General features: G+C 42.2%; 2 protein-coding genes across 2 annotated transcripts in view; one reads left to right on the forward strand and one right to left on the reverse strand.

Annotated features, from left to right (window-relative positions):
- MYO1E (myosin IE) overlaps positions 1–15,445 on the reverse strand; it is a 217,380-nt gene extending 201,935 nt beyond the window's left edge. Inside the window, exon 1 of the mRNA XM_088839655.1 lies at positions 15,059–15,445. Coding sequence (XP_088695781.1) covers positions 15,059–15,061 — 3 coding nt within the window. The 5' untranslated portion in view covers positions 15,062–15,445. The remainder of the gene's footprint in view (positions 1–15,058) is intronic.
- The window catches only part of FAM81A (family with sequence similarity 81 member A), a 146,884-nt gene continuing 135,221 nt past the window's right edge, over positions 15,311–26,973 (forward strand). Inside the window, exon 1 of the mRNA XM_088839656.1 lies at positions 15,311–15,342. The gene's annotated coding sequence lies outside the window, so the exon portion shown is untranslated. The remainder of the gene's footprint in view (positions 15,343–26,973) is intronic.

The raw sequence follows: 26,973 nt of genomic DNA on the forward strand, positions 1-26,973 counted from the left end.
TTTGCAATGAGTTAATCACCTACTTTAAATCACTTATCAATTCATTGGCGTCTGCATCGCTACAACCATTCAACCCTCTGTACCATTTTGGCCTAGTGGGAAGTGTGGTTCTATGCAACAAATTCTCTGATGCTACTATGTGCCAGATATCAAGAGTGGTAGTGAAAATATAAAAAATAAGCATGACATAGTGGCCCCTTAGGGAGTTTACAACCCAATGAGACAGAACAATAAGTATATTTATTGAAATAATATCACTCAAAAATCTCCCATTAGTAGAAGGGCCCCAACTTATCTTGCCTGTCTCATCCATGGAGTTCCTGGTCTGCAAGCCACCCAAATCTCCTCACTCCAAGTGTTCTAACTGGTGATCACAATACATAGTTCCTAGACTCTGTAAGTTATCGGACTTCTCCCCTTCTCTCCTGCCTCATCTTGGAGGTCCCTTCTATGCTCTGGAAGGCTTAGAATACCTCACCCATCCACCTGGAGCTGACTGAACATGGAAAACTTATACTCCACAAAGCTCAAAAGGTGCCTATCTGTCCATTTTGTTGGTTGATGAGTTCCAGTACAAAGATTTCATGAGGACAGTCTGAAATTACAGTCTGAATTTGGAGGCCCCATGAATTTCAAATATTCTCATTCACCCTGTCCTCCAAAACCACCTGCAATTTAAAGAGAAAAAAAAAAAAAGCCTATTGACTGCTTCAAAATCCCATTTCAACTCCTTCAATTCCTTCTCCCATCTACTATCTCTGCCTATTTCTCAAACATCTACACTTGGGAAAATCACTGGTAACCTATACAATAGATGTAACTTTCTGGGAGAACTATTTTCACAGACTCTGAAAGAGCTGCAGGGGGAAGGCTGTCTGCCCTGGTTTCAACATTGTAGCTGGCTGGCGAGTGAAGAAAGCCATGATGATGGGCAGAATGACTCCCCAGCTTTTGGTGAATGAGTGGCTCTCCTTTCAGGTGCCCTTTGAAGCATCTCTGCTTCTTCCCCTTTCTGTCCTCACTATTCCATCTTCCAAAGGACATGCTGAATGAAATGAGAAGTGACGCCTACATCAGACAACTTCAGCATTCACACTAAAATCAAAGCTCCAATGACATTTGAATTGCACGGTTCTTTCATGGATCCCTTCCTCCCCTGTTTCATTCCATTAGCTGAATGGCTAAGAGCTGCAGTTCACTGGTGTGCATTTTAGGAGTGCTTCACTGTGTTGGCAGTTCTGCACTCCACTTTTGTCCCTCAAGATAAAAGCCTAGGGAGCAGTTTGAACAAATGTATAACTCACAGCAGAAGGAAATGCAAGCATTTCTCCTCCAATACTACATTTAAAAATAGTACTATATACACCAAGCATGTGTGCGTGTGTGCTCAGTCGTTCAGTCGTGTCTGATTCTTGCGACCCTGCCAGGGTCCTCTGTCCATGGGATTCTCCAGACAGGAATACTGGAGTGGGTTGCCATTCCTTCTCCAGGGGATCTTCCCAACCCAGGAATCAAACCTGGGTCTCCTGCATTGCAGGCAGATTCTTTACTGACTGAGCTACGAGGGAAGCACTGAGATCGCAAGTCCCAAAATGGAGGTGGAACACAAAGATGAAGAAACAACTCTACCTGAAAAGTGGCTGATCAGAAGGGAAGATTAAATGTCCATAAACAGTCAGGAGATCTTTGCAGATCAACAGTTCTGGGGTTTTGAAGATATCTTCCAACTAGGAGAGTCAAGAAAGTGGAAGTGGGGCTGACTTCCAAGGAGATTTAAACCATTGGGTTGGGGAAGGGGAAGGAACTGATGGCTGCCAGACATTAGCCAGAGAAAGGTGAGATTATCCAAGCCTGCAAGGGGCACAGCAAGTAGTAGAATCTGGCCAGGAGACCTTGGTGAGAGACAAGGCAAAAGGGCAGGTTAAAGCCACATTGCACAGATGGAATGCACAGGACTCGGCAGGTGGTAGAATTTTGCAATTCATTACATTTTAGCCTATATAAAACACACCTTTGCCAATGGTCATAAACAGAACTACTGTAAAAACTGAAGACTCATATTCATAACCCTAAGAGGACAGTGCCTTATAGCCTCTGTAGAGCAGATGATGCTCATTTCCCACTGGCTGCTGAGTGCTAAACCCTCTTTCTCCTCCTTCTCCAAGGAGAAAGAGGGTTCCAAGATGGAAGGAGAGTGCTCCCCTTCTTGTGGCAGCCTCAATAATGTGTGCTCATTTACAGAGTTTTCACTTGCTTACATTTTCTGCTCTTTGCAATCCTCCTCCTCTCAGGATGCAAGATAGATGGAGAGAATGTGGTTAGGGCTTGGGGTCAGGGAAGAGAAAGCTAGAAGGAAGAGGCTACCACAATTCCCAATTTTTTCTTACACCCCAAGTGCTAGTCCTACAGAACAGAAACAGAGCACAGAACTCTGCTCCAGAGTCCAGTTATTAGAATCCAGCAATTTCCTTCTTATGTGTCCTCAATTAGTTAATATTAATTTTATAATACTAATGAATCCTCATCAGGGAAACAATAAGCATTTCAGTGTTTACATAAATGTCAAACCATTATCCCCTTGATTTATATTTGAGGTCTGTACTGGACATGTTTCTCTTTGTGATCACAAGAGAATATAAAAATCTAATAAAAGACTAACGCTGTAACTATTTTTATGCTTTAAAACTATTCTGAAAAATCAAATTAGTTGCCAACAAATAATACCGACCATTGTTTCATGGTAACTTATGTTGGTTTAATCTCAGTAAATTGGGAAAGTATCTCTGGGAATCTTACAGAGTTATTTTAACTCAGTACTTTCAACTTTCCTTCTCTGTAAAGCATTATTACATTAGCTGTTCAAACATTTCCAGTAAAAGCAGGTTTAGGAGCAAGATCCTAGACAAGAGACTTGGACTCTAAGGCCAACTCTTCTATTAACTTGCCAGGTGAACTTGGTCAGACCACTTAAATTCTCTGGACCTTAGAGAGTCATTTGGGTGGGCCATGGACCACTTTAGGGACTTAAGAATTCTTCTTCCCAGGAAAAGAAATACACACATGGATAAAGACACAAACTTCAGTGTACAATTTCCTAGATCCCCTCCTCCCTTCTCCTTCAACTCCTTCTGCGACAACTCTCATCTTGATATTCTATGTTTAAAGGCATCTAATTATTGAAAGAAACAATTATTATTTGCACAGCCAGCACCATGATACAGGTACAGATCAGAAGAAATGAAGTGACAAATAAGCATGAATTGACCCTATAAATCCTATCTAAATTTAGGTAGTGCCTGAGTAGAGCTAGGATTGTAGAGTGGGAGGCCACCCCTGCCCTGCACACCAAAACTATGAATGCTGAGATATCAGCGCCAGATATTCTTGTGGACACAATGAGGCCAAGTTTTAAGGAGTCCACCCAGTGACTGGAGATGTCTACATTATTCTGTAGCCCAAAAGAGTCAAAAGAAAGCTACTTACTTTGGTTACAAAATACACCCCTTCTTCCAACCAGAAGAGAAGACTGTACCAAGAGATGAGAGCTGAGTTTTCCTTTATTTAAATGCCAGTGTGATAGAGATAGTTAAGAAGATTGGAATAATTTTGTCAAAAAATCAAGACACCTAGAAGAAACCTATAAACATACAACCTACCAAGACTGGATCATGAAGAAATAGAAAATCTGAACAGATCAATTACTAATAAGGAGATTAAATCAGTAATCCCAAACCTAACAAAATAATTTCCAAAACCAGATGGCTTTACTGGTGAATTTTACCAAATATTTAAGGAAGAATGAATACCAATCTTTCTCAAATTCTTCTCAAAAATAGAAGAGGAAGGAATACTTCCAAACTCATTTGATAAGGCCACCATTATGCTAATAAATCCTCAACAAAATACTATAAAACTGAATTCAGTAATATAGGAAAAGAGAATTCCCTGGCAGTCCAGTGGTTAGGATTTGGCACTTTCACTGTCACTTTTTCAATCCCTGAGAAACTAAAATCTTGCAAGCTGTGAGAAAAAAAAAATGATGAAGAAGAAAAAAAAAAATAATAATACATGAAAAGTTCACACACCATAATCAAGTGGGATTTATTCTAGGGATGCAAGGATGGTTCAACATCTGCAAAGCAATCAATGTGATACATCACATTAACAAAGTAGAGAAAATAAGTTAGGCAATGAATTTTCTCCCCATTTGTGTAGTTAAAATTTTTCCATTTAAAAAGAGAAGAGAAAAATCAAAGTGAAAGTGTCACAGGTGAATGGATTTTTTTGTCATTGATATCTGTGCACAAAGTTAATCCAACTCAATTCACAGGTTGTTGAGGCATCCAGATAGCAGTCTGTGCCACACAGAATAAGGAGGTGACACCAGTATGGGTTATTCTGGGAACCATCATATAATCCAGAAGACATGACTTTCATCCAAAACAAAAAGTATTTTTGTGCGTGAAGAATGTCCTTCTCCATATGGACAACGAAGGGCTGGCCAAAAAGGCAGAATTAGGCAGTGAACAGCATTGTCCCCACCTATTCCAAACAGTATCGGTCCACTATTATTTCTTATTTCCAACAGGTCATCCAGTCCAGTCTGGTTTGGCATGATTCACTGCTCTTCAAGTTTGGCCTTAATCATGAAATGTTTATTTTTCACAAAGCTCCCTTTAACAGAAAAAAAAATTATTTTTAATTTTTCTTCTTGTTGTTATCTTCTGCTTTTGCTTTTTTTCGAAAAAGAAATACCAATTTATAAATCATATTGAGGGACTTCCCCAGTGGTACAATGGCTAAGAATCCACCTGCCAAGGCAGGGGACACAGGTTCTGTTCCTGGTCTGGGAAGATCCCACATGCCTCATGGGCAACTAAAGCCTCTAAGACACAACTACTGAGCTCACACTCTAGAGCCTGGGAGCTGCAACTACTGAGCCCATGGGCTGCAATTACTGAAGCCCACGTGCCTAGTACAGCCTGTGTTCCACAATAAGAGAAGCCACCGCAATGAGAAATCCATGAAACAAAACTAGAGAGTGGCCCCTGCTCGCCACAACTAGAGAAAACCCACGCAGCAACGAAGACTCAGCACTGCCAAAAATAAACTTTAAAAGAATCATACTGAGGCTCCGTAATACAAGTTTGAATACCTTGTACTTTGGAAGAACAGGGCTTCCCTGGTGGCTCAGCAGTAAAGACTCTTGTCTGCCAATGCAGGAGATGAGGGTATGATCCCTGGGTTAGGAAGATCCCCTGGAGAAGGAAATGGCAACCCACTCCAGTATTCCTGCCTAGGAAATCCCATGGCCAGAGGAGCCTGGTGGGCTACAGCCCACAGGGTCGCAAAGAGTCAGACACAACTTAATGACTAAACAACAACCACAACTCTGGGAAAATAGCAGTGGATGTATCAGGAGCAACGGGGGCTTCTGTCATACACAAGAGTTCAGCAGATCAGCAGGGAAAACTGGATTTGCACTGAATCTATTCCTGCCTCAGTGTATTCACCTGAGACAAGAAAAAAGAAATAGTGGAAGGTAGGAACAGTATCTGAGCCCCGGGGCAGTCCTCAGCCACACTAACCCTGAGGGTAGCCATGTGACTTGCTTTGGCGAATGAGACAGTATCAACCATGATGCAGGCAGAGGTTAAAAAATGCTTGTGCACTGTGACTCACTTTTTCTCTTGCTGTTTCTTGGAAACCTTATGACCACTGCTATGTCAACAAGCCAGGACTAGCCCACTGTGAAAGAGACAGGTGGCCAAGACATCTCCATTGCCCCAGCTGAATCCAGGCCTATTACCTGACATGTGAGTGAGGCCATCCCAGCTGCTCCATCCCCAGTCAAGCCCCAACTGACCACAGGGAGCTGACGAGCCAATCTAGCCCAGAACTCCCCAGCTGATGCACAAAATCATGAAAAAGAATAAACCTTTACTTCAACCACCAAGTCTGGGATGGTTAATTATATTAAAACTTAGTAGACACACTAAGTTGAAAAGGTGAAAAGAGATGCGTAAAAAAGGTGAACATCCTGGGACAAAATTCCTAATGAACTTTACATAACTCATACTTACTGCTGATTTGACTGTATGTCAGCTGTCATTAAAACAACCTGACATAGACCAAAATTGCCTACTCCCTAATACTTACCTCAAAACAAAGTTTGCTAAGATTCTGGGAATGATACTGTATGGGCTTTGGAGGTATATGAACCTCCTAAAATTAAATGAAGAATTCTGTTTATGTAGGTTTTCTTCTTCTTAACTGTAAAAAGATGTTAACACTATGAGGAATAAAAAAAGTATTTATGTACATACAGTCCAGAATTAATACTATTTTCTACATTTGCTTTACAGTTAGCCTACTCACCTCTTTCCTCCTTCCCCTCTTCAGCAGCTTGAATTTGATATCTTTCTAGTCCCATTTATATTTTTAAAAGAACATACACATAAATATATACATATATGAATATATATCTCCAAACAATATAGATAGCCTTGTTTTGTGTCCTGAAATTTTTCTTAAATGACTTTACACATATCTTTCTACAATTTGCTTCTTCCCTACATACTACCTTTGTGACATCTATCCATACTGATTCCCTATTATAAATAAGTCACAGCACGTGTGCATTTCTCTACTAATGGACATTTAGATCGCTCCTGTCTTTTTGTTTGGTTGGGTTTGTGTTGTTGCTCTTGTTATTATAAACACTGTCAGGAAACACATCAATAGTTTCCAACATAGTTTCAGAGGGCCTCAGTTCAGTTCAGTTCAGTTCAGTCGCTCAGTCGTGTCCGACTCTCTGCGACACCCCAAATGTTAAAGAATCTCTGACAGTCTGATGGGAGAAAGGAGAACTGCCATAATTTGGCAGACATATTTCTGCATTAGAGCACTCCCAAGTCTTGGAGGTGCTATCTTTATCATACTCAAAGCAGCTTAATAGATATTTCTTCATTCAAATCCAAAATTTCGTGTAGCAAAGGTCCATATCTAATTCAGACACTAAAAACAACCCTAATATTTTTGTTGTTGAAAATTTTAGATTCAGACAATACTGTCCAAATCATTCTATTACCAAGTAATATTGTGCTAAATCACTGTCAACATCAAATATTGGTCACACCAATTAAATTACTAAAACTAATAATATGCTATCCTATTTGTTTGTCATGTACGTAAGGATTCCAGGGCTAAATTTCTTGCGGTTATCTTGTTTCCGTTATTTTCTTTTTAAAAAATTTTTTTTCAGTTAGGAATATAGTTGTTTATTTCCCTTATTTTCTACTTTTTAATTGAGATCAGACAGCCTTCCAGTATGACTTTCTTTTACTTTTATGCTTGATCCCAGTGTGGTATCATCTAATCCTCAAACATGATGACATGCAAACATCCACAAACAAGGACATTAAGCAGCTCAGACTTTTTAAAAAAAACCTTGTTTTTCCTTGGGAGTATGTAAAATAATGAAGTGTTATACAGATATCTGGACCTAGAAATTTCAAATTCAGAGACAATATATTCAACTGCTTTTGAAAGAGCATAAAGTTAGCAGACCTGGCTCATTACATGTAAGTGGAATGGTCCTAAACAATTCCCTTTCCCTCACCACAGTTTGGTTTTCTTACTGTCAAATGGCAACAAAAACCATCATTGGTGTAAGAATGAGATGAAATCACCTATAGGAAAGTCTTTTGTGTGACTTCTCTGATGGTCCAGTGGCTAAGACCCCGAGGTCCCAATGCAGCGGGCCAGGGTTCAATCCTTGGTCAGGGAACTAGATCCCGCATGCCTCAAATAAGACCCAGCACAGCCAAATAAATAATACTTTTAAAAAAGAAAATAAAAAGAGCGCCCTTTGTTATCCACTAGTCTATGAGTATCTCAGAAGCAGAGGCAGAGCTTAACTCATCTTCGATTTCCTAGGGTTACCAACGTATTTGATATGGATTCCTACCTATCAAGCATGTATGCTAACCTCCTATGCAAATGCTGGTCTTCTCTACTTTGGGGTTCAAAGCTCCTTGTTTCCAACCACTTTGGCCCTCTGACAGAGGAACTCATAGCTGCCAAGCAGCAGTCAGAGGTCTGAGCACCCACTGCTGTCACACAGGTAAGTGGCAGCATCACAATCTCAGGGGAACACAAATGGTACCCACCCTGGGTCAAGCACACCAAGTACGGAGTGTACACTGAGCCAGCCCATCCTGACTTCAGACTTTAAAACGAAAGAGAACTATAAGGCTGCTGCTGCTGCTGCTGCTAAGTTACTACAGTCGTATCTGACTCTGTGTGACCCCATAGACAGAAGCCCACCAGGCTCCCCCATCCCTGGGATTCTCCAGGCAAGAACACTGGAGTGGGTTGCCATTTCCTTCTCCAATGTGTGAAAGTGGAAAGTGAAAAGTGAAAGTGAAGTCACCCAGTCGTGTCCGACCCCCAGCGACCCCATGGACTGCAGCCTACCAGGCTCCTCCATCCATGGGACCTTCCAGGCAAGAGCACTGGAGTGGCTTGCCATTGCCTTCTCCGGAACTATAAGGCAGGTTAGGTTTAAAACTGGTCAGGAGGCTGAGCCGCCCAGCGATGACCAGGGCGGTTCTAACGAGGGCAGGGAGGAACAGTCAGCAGTGCATCTGGAAGACAGGCCTCTGGAGTCAGGACTCAAGCTGGGTGATCAGACTATGTGGGATTCTCAAGCCACCACCAAATACGACCCATATGCTTACCAAGGAAAAGAATTTATAGTATAAAATAGATGGAAAAATACAGAACACAAATTGTGTATTTACCCCACAATTACAACTACATAAAAATGATGTGCCTTTGGATAGTTTGGAAAGAAACCCAAAGACATGAAAATCATTACCTCTAGGGTACTGATATTATGGAGAATTCCTCTAAATTAATTTTTTAATAATATCTGAAAGTTGATACAGTAATGAATCAAAAAAAAAAAAAAAAGAACAATCTTCCATCTCCAAGCCGGCTTTTTTGAAGAGTCCCAGAAAGAAAATTACCTAGTCTTGCCTAGACTCTAATCCACCACAGTGGTTTGGCGGAGAAAAGTCTTATTAGGCTGGGATCTAAAAACCTGGATCCTGGCACCAGATCAGCCAAAACCTAGTTCTGAGATTTTTGAAGCTGGAGTTGGTGATGGACAGGGAGGCCTGGCGTGCTGTGATTCATGGGGTCGCGGAGAGTCGGACACGACTGAGCGACTGAACTGAACTGAACTGAACCCCCCTAGATCTTTCTGTGAAGCCAAGCAAAAGGGTTTAGGATAGACTCTTCCAACTCTCTTCTGGGCTTTCTACAATGTAAAATGTGTTTTACTTTCTACAATGCAGTGTATGACTATAAAGTCACATGGATGAATTTAACAAACACATCAGAACTCAAAACACCCAAGACAGTGTGGCCTCCTTTGGAACAGTTCTTACAGTACTGAGGAGGAAGAACCACCTCCTTTCAGGGCCCCAGAGCCTATGTTACATGATACTGCACATCTCCAGGATCAGTTTATTCGCCCTTTGAGGCAGAATGTAATTTCTGGCAACAGCAAAGAGGGACCAAGATGGGTGATCAGGCTTGACACAAATATTTTAGGTCTTAAAGAAAGTAAAAATTTTTCTTATATGACCATTTGGAAATGCCTTAAACAATGTTCCCACGGTGGCAACCCAGAAAGGAAGACTAACTTTACCCAGATGCATAGTGTCTAAGCCCAAGTCCCTATTTTTAGGGATAATCTGTATAAGTAGAACCCACTCATAGTTCTACTTCTCTGAAGTAAGGTTGTCATAAAGATATGTACAAAAATACTTTACTAAGATGCCCCCAAACCTTTCATCTCTGCCAAAACAAATTCTGAAGTTGAAATTAAAAACACAAAATTTGCTTACCATTATTACAGAATGTGCTTACAAGGCCAAGCTGTTTATTTTTAATACCTTTGGCATTTAACCTTTAACCCTCTATTTGTTCTGTAAATATTAAGTCCCAGCATGTTAAAAAAAAAAGTAAAATATTAAAACCTGACCATGGAGAAACTCATTCTAATCACATACTGATGAAAACACAAGTTGCTGCATCTTTTTTTAAAAAAAATAGTACTAGATGAGTCAAACTTGGAAAATTACAGCTGTACATAATTTCTATATGATCCCTAATGAAGTTCACAATGAAGTTCTGCATTTGTATAGAGGTTTCAAAATATTCCTGTTTTTTGAAGCTGATGAAGCTTTCTCAAGTTCTTACCAAGTAATGAGAATTGGTCCTCTCCTCATCAGAAAATTCGAGGTACTCTTTAATTTCATCTCACATGAGCTTGTGAAATTAAGTCAAGGGCAAAAGGTTGTAGTCCAAGTTATATTTACGAAAATGCTCATTATCTAGCCTCAAGGAGAAACCCGGGCTTCCCAGGTGGCTCGGTGGTAAACAGTCCACCTGCTAAAGCAGGAGATGCGGGTTCCATCCCCGGGTCAGGAAGATCCCCTGAAGGAGGAAGTGGCAACCCACTCCAGAATTCTTGCCTGGAGAATCCCATGGACAAAGGAGCCTGGCAGGCTACAGTCCATAAGGTCGCAGAGTCAAACAGGACTGAGCATGCACACACACACTCAAGGAGAATCCCTGAAACAGACCTTGAATTCATGAGATGCAATAGGGAAAGAAGTGATAAAAGAGGTCCATCACATAGTATGGAGATGGTAGTGCCTTTCCATCGGAGAAGGGATTTGAAGTGTTAAGACAACTTACAGCCTCACCACTCACAGCTCTACACAGGTGTTTTTAGCTAGCTCCAAATGGTAGCAGCTGAATGCAGATTGCCCCTGCCTGAGAGCTTAGAGTCCACAGGCTGAAAATACCAGGAAACTCCCTCTTTTAAGGGAAATGGAGTGGGAAGGTGCGGATGTGTCAGTAAAAATCTAATGCCTTTATTGGGAATGTGGCTAAAGTTTAGACATTCCCACTGGTAAGTGAATGAAAGGAAGCATGGTGGTTTGTAAGAACACCGCTTTGAGATTTACGACAAAGTGGCTACAAACAGCTGACCTGTTTGGCCTCTCAGTGACCATCAGCATACATTTAAAAACTGGTAGGTCTGGCATAAAAATCTGGATTTTCAGCTTCTCTTGAAAAAGCAGACAATTTGGTGATGTGGTCAATGTAACCACAGCCGAGGATCAAGTAATGATACCTCTACCAATGGGCATATGTTCTATATTTACTCTCCAGAGGCCAGTCTCACCCCATCAAAAACCGTATCCTGGCCTCTGCAGACATTTGAGTTTGCGTCCACTGACAAAGCTGAAATCCCCAGCAAAACCAAGGAGGAAGTGGCTTTCAGCTTCTGCAATAGCCTGCTTCCTCTACTTCTCCATCCCCTCCATCCACAGCCCCACTGGGCAGCCAAACATTTCCTACTAGGCAGGCCCACCCACAGAAGCCTGTAGACAATGTCCTGCATCCACTCTTGCCCTAACCCTCTACTTCCATCAAAACTTTTCTGGGGACTTTCCTGGTGATCCAGTGGTTAAGACTCCATACTTCCACTGCATGGGATGCTGGTTCAATCCCTGGCCAGGGAACTAAGATCCTACATGATGCATGGTGCAGCCAAAAAAAAAAACACTTTTCTGGGCTTCATTCCATTCCTTTCTGTTTTTGTTATTGTGTGTGTGTTGTATTGCTTTGGCTGGGAGGCTACAAGAAATCTGATAAACTAATCAGTGGGAATGGACTAGGTTACCTTCCCAGAAAACATGTTTAGAATGGATTCCAGACTTTCTAAATGTCAAACATGCCATGCCTTCACTAAAAGGAACTTACCTAACTTGTAGTCAGCTTCATCAGATTCAAGGTTTATAAGTCTATTCCTATGTATTTTTATGTATAATGTCTGCAATTTATTCACAAGTAACATGCAAGCAAAGAGAAAGGAACAGATCCTGAACATATTCAGAGGTGATGGCCAATTCAGATGTACTCAAATATGTCAGTATATCTAAGTCACAAAAGCCTTATGAATCATAGCTTCTATCTCTGAAGCACACAGCAGAGGCACACACATGGGCCTGGTTCATCAGACAGTCCAAACTCATCATGGCCACAGAAGCAGAACTTCCTTTGTGGCTGATGATAAAGCCAGATTCTACAGAGGAAATCTTAGATGGGTATTTCGATTAAAGTCAAAGGACACTGTTGTGCCCTCTTAACCAATGTGTGCAAAATTAGAGAGACATGCAGAGATTGTTTTGGTGTTTTTCTTCTTTTTCCCCATTCAAGTCACCTAAGAAAAAAAGAAACACATTTGCTATTGCCTGGTACTTAGTTCTCCAAAGATGGAACAGTGTCCTAAAGTGAGGTTTCAGGAAGAAGACATGAGGTAAACTGTAAGCTGTATACTTTGTTCATGAGTCAGAAAATGGCACTCTCCCTATGAATCACAACTGAGTGAGCATTGGGAGGGTCTTGGGTACAGGTGGAGAGCCTTCCTAATGTGCTACCAGATTTCCTAAGATATCTGAGAGCGAGGGAGAAAACCCACAGTACAGGTGCCAAGCTCCTGGTCAATTATACTCTCCCTAACACTGAGCCACACCCACTGGAGGCAGTGTCCCTTCTGTTCCTATTCTAAGCAGCTGAGGGCTGCAGCTGGGCAGACAGATGTGAAACACAAATCAATGCCTCATTTAGCTGGAAGGGGGGTCTTACATAAACAGTAAACATAATAACTAAAGTTTCTCACTATTGAAGCTGCCTATGCTCTGTTCCAAGGCAACTTCACAAATCTAGTGCACAGACTTAATTTTGCAAGCCAGTGAAGAAATGATTCATTTCATTTTTGCCAAATTATTCTAGATCCAGTAGATGGAGTGACTGATGGCACAGCTCCTATTTCAGGACAGCCAGCTGTTTCAACTTTTCTGTCAGGGTATCGTGGCCTCAGCAACCGTATCTGATGCACTGATAGTCTCCTGGCGGCTACAGCACTGCCATCTGTGCTGTTGGCAGGGAACCCATCAATAGGTAAGTTACACCCCATCTTTTTGACTGACACCCTACACATTCTGGAAACAACTCTTCCTTAGAACATGTTTCTTCTGCATCCACTTCAACAGCAATCGACTGAATTGAGCGACCAGTTTCCAAGGTCCCTAGAAAAGGCATCCTACAGTAGGTGACTCGGACAGTAAAGAATCCACCTGCAATGCAGAAAATCTGGGTTCGATCCCTGAGTCCGGAAGATCCCCTCAAGAAGGGAATGGTTGGCTGCCCACTCCAGTATTCCTGCCTGGAGAATTCCACAGACATAGCAGCTTGGTGAGCAGGCTACAGTCCATGGGGTCACAAAGAGTGGGACATGGTCGAGTGACTAAGCACACACACACACAGTACTTTTTAGCCTCTACAGCATGAAAAATGAGTCAACTAAGGTAAAGTTAATTTTCTAAAGGTACCACTCAACTATTTAAATTCAGTAAGATCCTTTAGGCTCTTGACATAAAACACATTGATTTTTCTCTTTTTTTTTTTTGGAAATATTTAACCATGAAAAGTAATTATAGCAATTCTAAAGTACTAAGACTCATACTCCTTAAATTTAAGTAGCCAATTAGGCTGTGGCCCAATTTAGGTATCTCCACCCTAACACACAGTTTAAGTAAATGGTTCTCTATAAAGGTTCCAAAAATAATGTGGAGTGGGCTGACTTCTTAAACTCTAAAACTGAAAGGGAAATTTTTGATAAAGTATCCTCTTAGGTAGAAGCAAGGGTGACATAACTGGACTAAGGAAAAAAAAAAAAAAGCTTTGGTCAAGGGTGCCCCTTTAAAGATTTTTGTGTGTTTGTTTTTAATCATTCTTTTGAATAAACACAGCGCTGGATCAAGTGCTCCTTTTAGTTGTAAGTTTCTATGTGCCTTTGCTAATTTCCCCCAGCTCCTGCAGGATAGAGATTTTTAAATTAGTGCTGTACGGGTTATCATTTTTACTTAGCGCCACTTTCACAGTCACTTAAAAAAAAACAAACAACCAGAAGAGGACCAGCTAAGTCCTAAGTCGGATTAGCTGAAAAGAAGCAAGTGTGGAAACTATGAAGCCTTGGGGTAGAATTCCCTCCTCCCCTCCGCTGATGGACTGCCAGTCTCTTCAAAATAGAGCCCTTGCTTTTGTGCTTTGGAAAGAAAAGTACACACCACGCCAAAGCCCAAGGGACGTGGCTAAGGTTATGGGGGGCGGGGTAGTCGAGGCGGGAGGTTGGGGGGGTAGAGGAAAAGTCAGAAACGAGTCAGAAAAAGAGCCAGCCACTTCCATCAATTTCGCAAGTACCGAAGGAAAAAGAACAAAAAACTCGACTTCCTCCCCTGCGAACCTTCTGCGGTACACCCGAAAAGTGCCAGCCACCTCGCACTTGGAGAAAGGGGAGGGTGGTGTTTACTCGGCCTTTTTGGTGCAAAGACCCTCCGGGCCGGCGCGCAGCAGAGCTCAGACCGGCGCGGCTCTCGCTGCCCCGAGGCACCCTCGCCCGCAGCCGCCTGCCCAGCGCCAGGTGCTCGCCCGACCTGGCGCCCCGCTGCCTTTGTGCGGCCGCGTCGCCCCCGCCAGCGCGCGGGTGCCAGCGGGACAACTGCGGCGCTGCCGGGCGGCCGCGGAGGAGCCGGGACCGTGGCGCCGGTGCCGCGGGCGGCCGCTCCTACCTTCCCAGCCTGGAGAAAGCGATGCCCACCCCCGGGGGGCCGTGCCCCTGAGCGCGGATCTCCCCGGCTTCCGACAGCTGGCAGCCATAGCCAACCGGCCTCGCAAACTTTGGCGACGCCGAAAGCGACTTGAAAGAAAGTTTTCCTTGGCCCCCCACACCCTCTCCCCCAGCCCGGGTGGAGGACAAGCGGCGGGAAATCAGGACTCGCGACGTGCCGACTCCGGCGTCCACCTTCTCCACTCCCGGCCTCGGCAGCGCGCCCAAGGTGGGTGCCCCGCGTCCCGGCTTCCCGCCCCATCCCCGGGTCCGGCGTCCCGGGACGCCGCGCGGCCAGCTCACCATGGTGACTCGCGCCGCGATCGCGCCTCTGCCGGGTCCGGCTGCCGGGGAGCTGGGGCTGGAACGCAGTCTCCTGGGCGAACTTCAAAAGTTGGTTCCCTTCGCCAAAAACAGGCTCTCGACAACCCAAGCACTCACAGGAACCAATGGGAACCCTGGGGGGACTCCATCCAGGCGGGATCGGCGGCGGTAGGTGAAGGAGAGCAGGAGGCTGCTTAGCAGGCGGGGCGCATACTGCGGAGAACCAGGGTCCAGCCAGACCCGGCGCTCGCCGCCCCACCTAGGTGAGTGCAATGCTCTCCGCGCGTCCCACCAGCTGCCCTGCCTTGCTCCTCTTTCTTCGGCCACTTACTCCGTACTCCTTTGGCTGAGCCTCGGCTCGGGCAGGGCAATCTGTCCATAAATGGAGAATTCAGCTCTAGTCTGACCAATCAGGGTTTGTTTTCACAGCGTCACTCCTCAGGGAAACCGTAGTAGCCAACAAGCTTGGAGCTATTGGAGTTTCCAAAGCCCTCTGGATCCTGTAGTCCTCCTGCACGCCAGCCTCCAAAAAGCGCTGCTGACCTGGCTCGCTCCCTCTTGCAATCCCTGAACTGCTAAGAAGAAAACCACTCTGTGAAAGAGAACTAAACTGGAAAACTTTTTTTTTTTAACGCTAAAGTTAGAGTAAGTGTAGCTGAAGTGTATTTTTTTCCCGTAGCTTTTTTTTTTTAAGAAGAAGGAAATATTTTATCAGCATAAAAGATCAGAGTCATGGCAGCAGCCCAAAGGAAATCCTTTTTCTTTCCAACGTCTGGATTGTGAGGAAAGTCAAAAATATCGCTTCCCCCACCCTTTCTTTCACCTGAATTTCCTTGGAAAACAAAGGAAGGCTTTTTAAGGGGAAGGAGAGGAAGGGGCGTTTTTGATGGCGAAGAAATTGCACAAGCACTAAGCCCAAGGACAGGGGAGAGAGGCGTGGGAAGAGCGCCCACCCCGACTCAGTCAGCACAGATCTGCTGATGACAATTTGCATTACAATCAAGAAGTCAGGTGGGCAGTGAGGAGACGATTGGGGTGGGGGAAAAGCAGAGTCCTGAAATAAATTAGAGAAGCTGATGTTGTTTTCAGGGTTCAGGAAGTAAACATTCTGGGTCATAATGAGACAGTCCTCTCTGGATCTGTGGTAGGTGAGATTTGAAAACTTCAGGGCACAGAAAACTACCAAGCATAATGATTCACTGTGATTTGCTTTATGAACTTTGGGGGTAACCCTCACTTGCATAAAGGATCCTCGAGTTGGAATGGATGTTAAAAATCCTTTTGTCTGGAATGGGTAAACAAAATGTAGTATATCCACAGAATAGAATATTATTCAGCTATTAAAGAGGAAGTACTAACACATGCTACAATATGAACCTTGAAAATATTAAGTGAAAGAATCCAGGAAAAATGACGCCATATTACATGATTCCATTTACATGAAATTAGAAAATCCATAGAGGCAGAAATTGATAACATTGATTTCCAGGGACTGGGGAGAGAGGTTAAGTGAAGTGAAAGTTGCTCAGTCGTGTGTGGGAATAATTGCTAATAGTTGTGTGTTTCCTTATTGGTGAAAATAGTCTGGAGATGGTGGTGATGGTTGCACAACTTTGTGAATATGCTACACTACAAACCACTGAATTGTGCATTTTAAAAGGGTGAACCTTATAGTATGTGAATTATATCTCTGTCTTAAAAATTGAAAGATCATGTTGACCAAATTCTTGTCCTCATCTACACAGGAAGGCAAATAGATGTAATTGAATGACCTAATCATGGCCACTATGAATATAGTGGTCTCTGACTTCATCAAGCTTACAATTTTAGAAGGAGGGAGACAAAAGATAAATTTTAAAACAATAAATAATTATGGGAAAGATACAAATATAATAAGAAGTAAAAGTAGTTTTGTACAAGGAACTACCATATTTGAAGCTATAGGTTAGATAATTGATCTGGAGACTGGACAGGAAACCTGCGAGGCATCTGTTGAGCACTCATTATATACTAGGTCTGTACAGGCGTGATCATTGGCTAAGTATATTCAGATATTATTCATTATTCTCAGGTAAATCCATGTTTCAGGGGCATGTCAGCTTCAAAATATGAGCAAGTATCTTAAAAACTAATGAACAGGGTATAGTAATTCAAAGAGAAAAAGAACACTAAAGCCTTTATTCCAAACATGTACTATTTCACTTCAAATTGAATATTTGTTAAATTTAATTTTTCATTTTCTATGAATAGTCCTTCTTTTCATACAACCAATCCATTTTTTTGCACATAATATTTAAATAAAGTCATTCTAAAAGCCTTAAAAAAAAACACCAAAAAACCTAATGAATAGGGAATTCCCTGGCAGTCCAGTGGTTAGGACTCAGTACTTTCATTGGAGGGCCAGGTTCAATCCCTAGTCCGGGAACTAAGATCCCCAAGTGGAGTGGCAAAAAAACACACTAATGAACAGAGGTTACCAAAAGGGAAATTTGAGTTTATTAGGAATCCATCACCAACTTATCAGTCTTGGATTTATCTAAAACTACCTTGAAACTGTTTTTCAGTTGTATTAGCATTTAAGTGTTTTTTTATGTAGACCATTTTTAAAGTCCTTATTGAATTTGTTACAATATTGCTTCTGTGTTATGTTTTGGCTGGAAGTCATGTAGTATCTTAGCTCTCCGACCAGGGATCGAACCCGCACCCCCTGAATTGAAAGGCGAAGTCTTAACCACTGGACTGCCAGAAAAGTCCCAGAGATTTTTTTTAAGTGCTTACTTTTATTTGCCCTGATAGTCTCTTTCCAGTTTCAAGAAGAATTCCCAGCTCTAGTAGGTACACCTTCGATGATGATATCTGCTTGTGTTCATTTTTCATGATTATGTAATACTTTCCAGATTGAAATATAAATATATAGATTAATGCTTATGTCTAGGCAGTACTTAGAATATGAGATTTCATGCACATAAACTTGAGTCTGTCGTCTGGCTTTTCCACTCAACTGTCTGTAAGATCTTAATTTGTCTGAGCTTCAATTCCCTTAACTATAAAATAAATTGATGTAAGTCTGAAATGAAGTGTGCACAAAGATGGTCAGCAAATTTTGGTTCCCTTTTCCCTTCATCTACATCATGCATTCTAGGTTCTGGGTTCAGACCTAGATCCCTGAGTGAGATCAGACAGTCCTTGGCCATCTGAGTGCATGCCAAGTCCTTCGAGGGGCTGACTATGTGTGCCTTTTCCTTCAAGGAGAGTTAATAGCTTTCATCTAATCCTCAAAGGTGCCATGACTGCCGACCATTAGGACCCACAGCTCCTGACCATATTAGTTATCCCTCTCCGGATCTTTGTCTCTATCACTGTGTTTTTCTTGAGGTATAGGGATTAGAACTGAGTCTGTTACTAAAAGCACAAAAATTCACTTGGATTAGCAAAGCATAATCTACTAATTCACAGTTTGAGCATGGAATACAGAGTGTGATGATGTGGAAGAGCCTATAATTTCATGAAGAATCCCTTTAAGCCTGTGGCTGCTCCATCCTCATTTTAGGAAGATACTTTGTCAGTTTTGGTGGGGTGACATCCTGGTTTACCTGGGAGTTGTTTAGTCTCTGAGTTTGTCTGACTCTGCAACCCCAGGGACTGTAGTCCACCAGGCTCCTCTGTCCATGGGATTTCCCAGGCAAGAATACTGGCTGCTGCTAAGTCGCTTCAGTCGTGTCCAACTCTGTGCGACTCCATAGACAGCAGCCCACCAGGCTCCCCCATCCCTGTGATTCTCCAGGCAAGAACACTGGAATGGGTTGTCATTTCCTTCTCCAATGCATGAAGGGAAAAGTGAAAGTGAAGTCGCTCAGTCGTGTCCGACTAGTAGCGACCCCATGGACTGTAGCCCACCCGGCTCCTCCATCCATGGGATTTTCCAGGCAAGAGTACTGGAGTGGGGTGCCATTGCCTTTTCCTAAGAATACTGGAGTGACTTGCTATTTCCTTCTCAAGGGGATCTTCTTGACCCAGGGATCGAACTCGTGTCTTCTGCACTGGCAAGCAAATTCTTTAGCACTGAGCCACCTGGGAAGTCCTCTACCTGGGGGAGCCCTGGTTAATGCCTTTATCTCAATGAAATGATTAAGTGCACCCCTCTTGCATTCCCAAAAGGCCTAGTTTGAATGATAAACCAAACTAGGTTGAATTTGTCGTCTGGCTTTTCCACTCAACTGTCTGTAAGATCTTAATTTCTCTGAGCTTCAATTCCCTTAACTATAAAATGCTGCTGCTGCTGCTGCATCGCTTCAGTCGTGTCTGACTCTGTGCGACCCCATAGACGGCAGCCAACCAGGCTCCCCCGTCCCTGGGATTCTGCAGCCCACCAGGCTCCTCTGTCCATGCGATTTTCTAGGCGAGAGTACTGGAGTGGCTTGCCATTGCCTTCTCCAAGTAATATCTTACCAGATATTTATTCTTATTTGAGATCATAGTAGCAATGAAGTGGAAACTTTCAAAATTGTAAAACTCATTCTAGACACATGATGGAGCTAGTCAGATAAGACTTTATACAGAAGTTAGCATGATTATCTGCATTTTATCTGGGGTGAAATTAAAAGGAATAAAAGGAAAAAAATCGAGATGAATACAAAGTGCAGATCCCCAGACAAATCCATTAGTGAAAGAAAAATCACTGCTCATGTATTTTATAAAATAATTGGTAAGAAGATAATATAGGGCAATGAAATGAGTTTCATAAAAGAACATCAGAATGCATTCACAACACAGAAAAAAATGTGTTAATGGGAAAATGAGGGCAGAATTCATACTTTGACCACCTCATGCGACGAGTTGACTCACTGGAAAAGTCTCTGATGCTGGGAAAGGTTGGGGGCGGGAGGAGAAGGGGACGACGGAGAATGAGATGGCCGGATGGCATCACCGACTCTGTGGACATGAGTTTGAGTGTACTCCGGGAGTTGGTGATGGACAGGGAGGCCTGGCATGCTGTGATTCATGGGGTCGCGGAGAGTCGGACACGACTGAGCAACTGAACTGAACTGAATGAAAGAGAGTCTTGTTTCACATCAGTGTGAGATCTCCTGGGTTATCAGTGTTTCTACCATAACAGGCATCATTTATTAGGTTCAGGTGGTATCAGATACTGAGCTAAGTACTTACTATACAGTATCTTATTTTATCTTTCATACAACCTTGTTAACTTCATTTGCAGTTAAGAAGCTAAGGTAAAAATTTGAAGTAACTTGCCCAAGATATCATCACTCAGTTGCCATGCATCAAATCTATATATATTTGTTCAATTCTGAAACTTTTACTTTCTAAGCAGCAACTCTAACAGGAATGAACATCAGAAAAAATTTCCCCTTATGCAGGTCCAGTATGAATGGAAGCATACATTAAAATGTTAGTACTAAGTCAATTCAGTCGAGTCCAGCTCTTTGCAACCTTATGGACTGTAGCCCGTCAGGCTCCTCTGTCCATGGGATTCTCCAGGCAAGAGTACTGGAGTGAGTTGCCATGCACTTCTGTAGGGGATCTTCCTGACCCAGGGATCAAATGTGTGTCTCTTATGTCTCCAGCATTGGCAGGCAGGTTCTTTACCATTAGCACCACTTTAGGAGCCTGTCCAAACCAGGATCCTGGAAAAATTCTTGCTGGTTATTTATTTATTTGTTATTATTTTTTTTTAATTGGCATATGGTTGGTTTACAATGTTGTGTTAGTTTCAGGTATAGAGCAAAGTCAATTAGTTATATGTATATATCTAACTATTCTTTTTCAGATTCTTTTCTATTATAGGTATTATAAGATGTTTAATATAGTTCCCTATGCTATACAGTAGGTCGTTGTTTATTTTATGTATAGTAGTGTGTGTATCGGAGAAGGCAATGGCAAGCCACTCCAGTACTCTTGCCTAGAAAATCCCATGGATGGAGGAGCCTGGTAGGCTGCAGTCCGTGGGGTCGCTATGGGTCGGACACGACTGAGCGACTTCACTTTCACTTTTCACTTTCACACATTGGAGAAGGAAATGGCAACCCACTCCAGTGTTCTTGCCTGGAGAATCCCAGGGACGGGGGAGCCTGGTGGGCTGCCGTCTATGGGGTCGCACAGAATCAGACACGACTGAAGCGACTTAGCAGCAGCAGCAGTGTGTGCATATGTTCATCCCAAACTCCTAATTCATCCTTCCCCCCTCCTCCCCTTTGGTAACCATAAGTTTGTTTTCCAAAAATATTCTTGCTTTTTTATGGGAATATGAATTACCTTTGTATAGAGAGTTTAACTCAAACATTCTTTGTTCTTCTGATATGTTAATATTGATTTGTGAAAAGGATATAGCAGAGAATTTCAACAGTGGGATAATATAATACGATGCTACTTCTGATTAATATAATTTTTACTATAATGTAACAATTATTTTGCCAAAATGAAGGAGCAATAATTACTTAAACATACATTTAAATTGACAGCTTACTAAATGCATATTTATATAAATTTATGATTATATTTTCTCTGATACAAGCCAATATTTTCCTCTCTTTCTTTCTCCCAGTTTCAAGTTGATTTTTACATTCAGAAGATAAGTCCTGTCCTTGCTCCAGATTTTAAAATGATTGAATGATGAGTAATACTAGTTATGATGTCCCATGATCTATCAAGGAGTGAGGTGATCCACAGAAGGGAGCTGTCCTGATAACGAAATCTCCTGGATCAGCAATGTGACCACAGCCTGGTTTTCTTTCTTCTTCCCCCTTACTGTCAACTTATGCTATCTTGTTGAAATTTGTATTTTCTTTTACGTCATCTTTAATCTTTGCTGGAAAAGGCAAGGCATATGTAAATAAGTATATGCCTTTAACAAACTAAAAAATGACACATAACTAACTGCATGAGTGTTGCCTTGTTTAAGCACCGAAACTTTTTTTAACTTGAAGGAAAATTTTTCTACATGCTTTATTGCCTTTTGAAAATATGCTGAATGTGAAGCAGCCTGGGCTTGAAGACTCAAGGTCATCACTATAAATATCGATTATCACACAGGGTTGTACTGAGCTGAGGTCCTTGGGGACTATTGAATGGAACCACTGTTTGCCACTATACTTTATGTCCCTGGACTGCTGTACTTGTATAGTTATCCTGTCTTTTAGTTTTTATTTTATACCCTCCACATCAGAGACTTTTTTCTCTTGCTATCTGCTATTTCAATCTAGTCTCCTCTAGTAACAAGAAGCAAAAAAAAAAAAAAAGGACACGGGTTGTTATGTGAGAAAAATATTTTAAAAGGTGTATATGCTCTAGATGTCCTTGGCAGTCCAATGGCTAAGATGCCAGGCTTCCAAGGCAGGAGGTGCGGGTTCAATCCCTTATCAGGGAACTAGGGTCCTACATACACTGTGGTGCAGCCAAATAAAAAAAGGTATATATGCCCCAGAGTCCAGGAAAAAACACAAAGGAAGGTAAGGCTGTATATGCTCTCTGTCTTTTCCTGGCTTCTCAGCAAGGATGGATGTTCTTCTGCCTCTTCTAGCTTCTCCCACTTACCCATGGTTGCTCCTCCTTCCATAATTTCAGCTTCCAAAGTGTCTCTAGTTTTGTCATGATCCTGGCTCAGGCTCCCAAACCACCTTTCAGCTGTACTGCCCACTACTGACTGGAAACTTCCCTCTTGGTCTCTGGATTCAAGTTCCAGGGAAAGAAAGGGAGGGAGAGAAAGAGAGAATCTAACTCAACCAGTTCAACCCTTCAAACCACGCCACCCTGTCCATAGGTCACTGGAAAGCCTATGGAATTTCTGCTTGGACCAGGTATCTGTACAATCACATTCCAAGCAAGTGCTGTCACAAGAGTGGCGTCCTGGAGCTATGCCCTATTAAAAAGAGATGGTGAGAGTTTCCATGATGGTTCAGTGGTTAAGACTCTGAGTTCCCAATGCAGGGGACCTGGGTTCGATCCCTGGTTAGGGAACTAGATCCCACATGCTGCAACTAAAAAGATTTTGTGTGCCGCAACTGAGACCCAGCAGAGATAATAAAACAAGAAGAAATGGTGAATGGGGACAGTATCTAAGGAGAGGATACCCCAGCTCTGGGGCATGCAGCTATTTGTCACTCACAACTGCCTGCTCCTTTAATTCATACACAGTTGTCTCAGTGAAGCCAGGAGGGAGGTTTCACTCACCTCTTCAACAGAAAAAAAACGCATAGAGGGAATTTCCTGATAGTCCAGTGTTTAGGACTCAATTCTTTTACTGCCATGGGCTTCAGTTTAATCCCTGGTCAGGGAATTAAGATTCCATAAGCTTCAGGAAACCGGCAAAATAAAAAGCATAGGTTTTACAACAACCATTATTTCAACTTTATTGTCATAGACCTATAAATAAATGTAGTTACATATTTAAGATGTGACATATGTTTTGCTTTTATTATCATGCACTTATAAGTTGTGTTTATGTATGCTTATAACTATTTGTATATACACATAGATGTGTGTGTGTTTAAGATGACATATTTTTCAAGATATTGTTACAAACACTTGGGGGGATTTAATTTTTTAAAAACAGACTGTCTTAAAAATTTTTTTAAATAGACTATCTTTTAGAGCAGCTTTAGGGTCACAGCAAAATTGAGGGGAAAGTACAGAAATTTTCCACACACCTGCCCCACGTGTGCATAGCTTCCCCCATTATCAACAGGGGGATTTACTTCAGTAGAGTGGTTCTTTTAAAAAAAAAAAAAAGTTTGTCGTTTTTTAAAATTTAAATATTTACTTATTTATTTGACTGGGCCAGGTCCTCGTTGGGACACTCAGGATCTTTGAGTTCTGATGTGCAAGAATTAGTTCCCTGACCAGGGATTGAACCCTGGCCCCTTGCTGTGGAAGCATGGAGTCCTAGCTGCTGGATCACCAGGGAAGTCCCAGGAGAGTGCTTCTTGATGTTGGTGTTCTGCATGTTGGTGGCATAGTTTCCAAACCCCTACCCTGTTCACTCACCACCACCACAAACATTTGCTGAGCATTGTAGGTGCTGGAGAACTGTTAGACAAATACTCCATCCCCATGGGATTCACATCTTTCTACTTGCATCAAAAGCATACACAACACCACAAGGGCTTCCTACTTCAGTACACAATATACTCCAGAAAATACACACCCATGTTAGAGGTATCAAATTCAAAAACAGATCTGTGTTTTTCAAGGAAAGCGTTCCATTTCCAGAGAGCTAAAATATAGTCTAAAATTCCTAATTGTGTCTTGTCTCTTATAGCTGTAATTCCAAAATTTAGTGGATGTTCTTTAAATTTAAGCTTATCCATCCCAGCTTCCCTGGTAGCTCAGCTGGTAAAGAATCCACCTGTAATGCAGGAGACCCTGGTTCGATTCCTGGATGATCCCATGGAGAAGGAATAGGCTACCCGCACCAGTATCCCTGGGCTTCCCTGGTGGCTCAGCTGGTAAAGAATCTGCTGCAATGCGTGAGACCTGGGTTCGATCCCTGTGTCAGGAAGAACCCCTGGAGGAGGGCATGGCAACCCACTCCAGTATATCTTAAAGGCCTGGAGAATCCCCATGGTGGGCTACGGTCCATGGGGTCGCAAATAATCGGACACAACTGAGCAACTAAGCACAGCACATCCCAGCTGAGTGGAGCTGACCATCAAAAGTCTGGAAGGCAGCTTTCCAATTTGGGTCAGGCTGTTTATTTCCCTATGGATAGTGGATAGATTTCCCTGTCTGTAAAAACAGAGGGAATGCGGGACTTCTCTGGTGGTCCAGTGGTTAAGACTCTTTGCAGGGGCCCCAGGTTCCATTCCTGGTCTGGAAAATAAGATCCTACATGCCATATGGCCAAAAAAACAAAAAGAAAACACAGAGGGAATGATAATGCCTCCATCATTTGTATCTCACATATTGTGAGAATCAATGAATTAAGTCATGTGAAGTGATTAGAATAGTGACTAAGGCGTAGGGATTTCTCAGTATGAGTCCTCATTATTGAGGGTAAACATTCACCACCTGATTTCCTTCTGTATCTCGATTGTTTTAAGTTTATGAGAACTGCACTTCCGCTGACTGCTGCTTGCATTTGTATTTTCCTCATATTTCACACATTTTGATAAAGCAACAAAGCTAAATGCAACTTAGTAGGAACACAGTTGAATAAAGGCTACAAGGCTGAGAAAGATGTTGGTACAGAGGGAACCCAACTGTGAGCTGAGCTAGCATGAAGCATTCACTTGAGTTCCATCAACATGTTCCTTTGTTACCTGGCTTATCGCCTGATGCCATATAGGAAACATGGGTCAGCTACATTAATGTACGGTGTCCTTATCTGTACAAAAGTGAATGTACAAAGATCAAGGACACTAGGAAATGGACTTTCCCTTTTACGATATTAAATCTTTGGAAATCCCAAAATAAAGCCAGACATGATAAAAACTGATGATAGCTTTCCATCTAAGGATGTTTTAATAAGGCATTGATAACAAATGAATTATATATTTGACCAAGAATGTGACAGTTGTAAGCTTCTATAATTTAAGATAGTAAGTACAATTTTGCTTCAAAAGGTATAGAATGGATATGAATGTGCACCTTTGTTACCTAAAGGACCTCAGTGGATTGAAAAGTATTGATATATATTATGAGCTTCCCAGGTGGCGCTACTGGTAAAGAACCCCCTTGCCAAATGTGGGAGACATAAGAGACATGAGTTTAATCCCTGGTTGGGGGAAGATCCTTTGGAGGAGGGCATGGCAACCCACTCCTGGAGAATCCGCATGGATAGAGGAGCCTGGCAAGCTACAGTCCACAGGGTATTATAGCACATTAAAATACCATGCAGCTATTATAATCTCTAACTTTTAAAATTTGCCCTAAAATAGTATCCCAGTTCTAATAACTATTATTTAAACATATCATTAAGATTTTTTTTTCTTAATTTCTTTTCAGTTAAAAAACTGGGAGTGGGTATGAAAGTGGTGCCAGGGAAGAGGATACTTAGAAATAATTTATAAAGTAGAAATAATGGTTTTTTTCCTTGATTAATTTCTTTATGCATGCTTGCCAAATCACTTCAGTCTTATCTGACTCTTCCGACACCATGGACTGTAGCCCACCAAGGCTCCTCTGTCCTTGGGATTCTCCAGGCAAGAATACTGGAGTGGGTTGCCATGTGCTTCTCCAGGGGATCTTCCTGACCTAGGGACCAAATCTGGGTCTCTTATGTCTCCTGCATTGGCAGGCAGTTTCTTTACCACTAGCACTACCTGGGAAGCCAGTTTCCCTATAAAGGTAGTTAAAACCATAAGCACCCGGCAGGAAAAGAAAAAGGGGGGAAGAACAGCTAACAGAATAAAAAGTGGTTGAATAGATTAATAAAGACTAAAAGATAACTAGACTCACAATTTTGTTCACAGTACGTTATCACTGGTTTTAAATTACAAAAGAAATACATGCTTCACATTATAAAATAAAGCATATAAATTCAGAATTTATATAGGAAAAAGTGAAAGTCTAGTCACCCATACCCTCTCCTCCTACAAAGTTTTAAATATGAGAAAATGGTGAGTCCATTGGGAGAAAAGAGGAGGCTTCAGTCTTAGTAAATTCCAAGTTAGACATGCTCAGCTGGACTTAACAGAAATCTCTAGGAGAGATCACCAGGTATCTCTGAGAGAGACTGGCTGAACTTCAGGGGAGAGTCAGGTCTGACATTGACTGTGCCTTTGCAGTCTTCATCTAATTGTCTACTTGTTTTTGATACCAAACCTTATTCATTTCTAAACCTTCTCTCCTTCCTTGTCTCTCTGTTGGCAAGGCTGTGGAAAAACAGGTTTCTTCTATTTTTTTGATGAGAGTATAAATAGGTAGAAACCCTATGGAGA

The sequence above is a fragment of the Moschus berezovskii genome, chromosome 9 (genome assembly GCF_049115385.1).
Source record: "Moschus berezovskii isolate FMDL1 chromosome 9, NW_MosBer_1.0, whole genome shotgun sequence".
Classification (NCBI taxonomy): Eukaryota; Metazoa; Chordata; class Mammalia; order Artiodactyla; family Moschidae; genus Moschus; species Moschus berezovskii.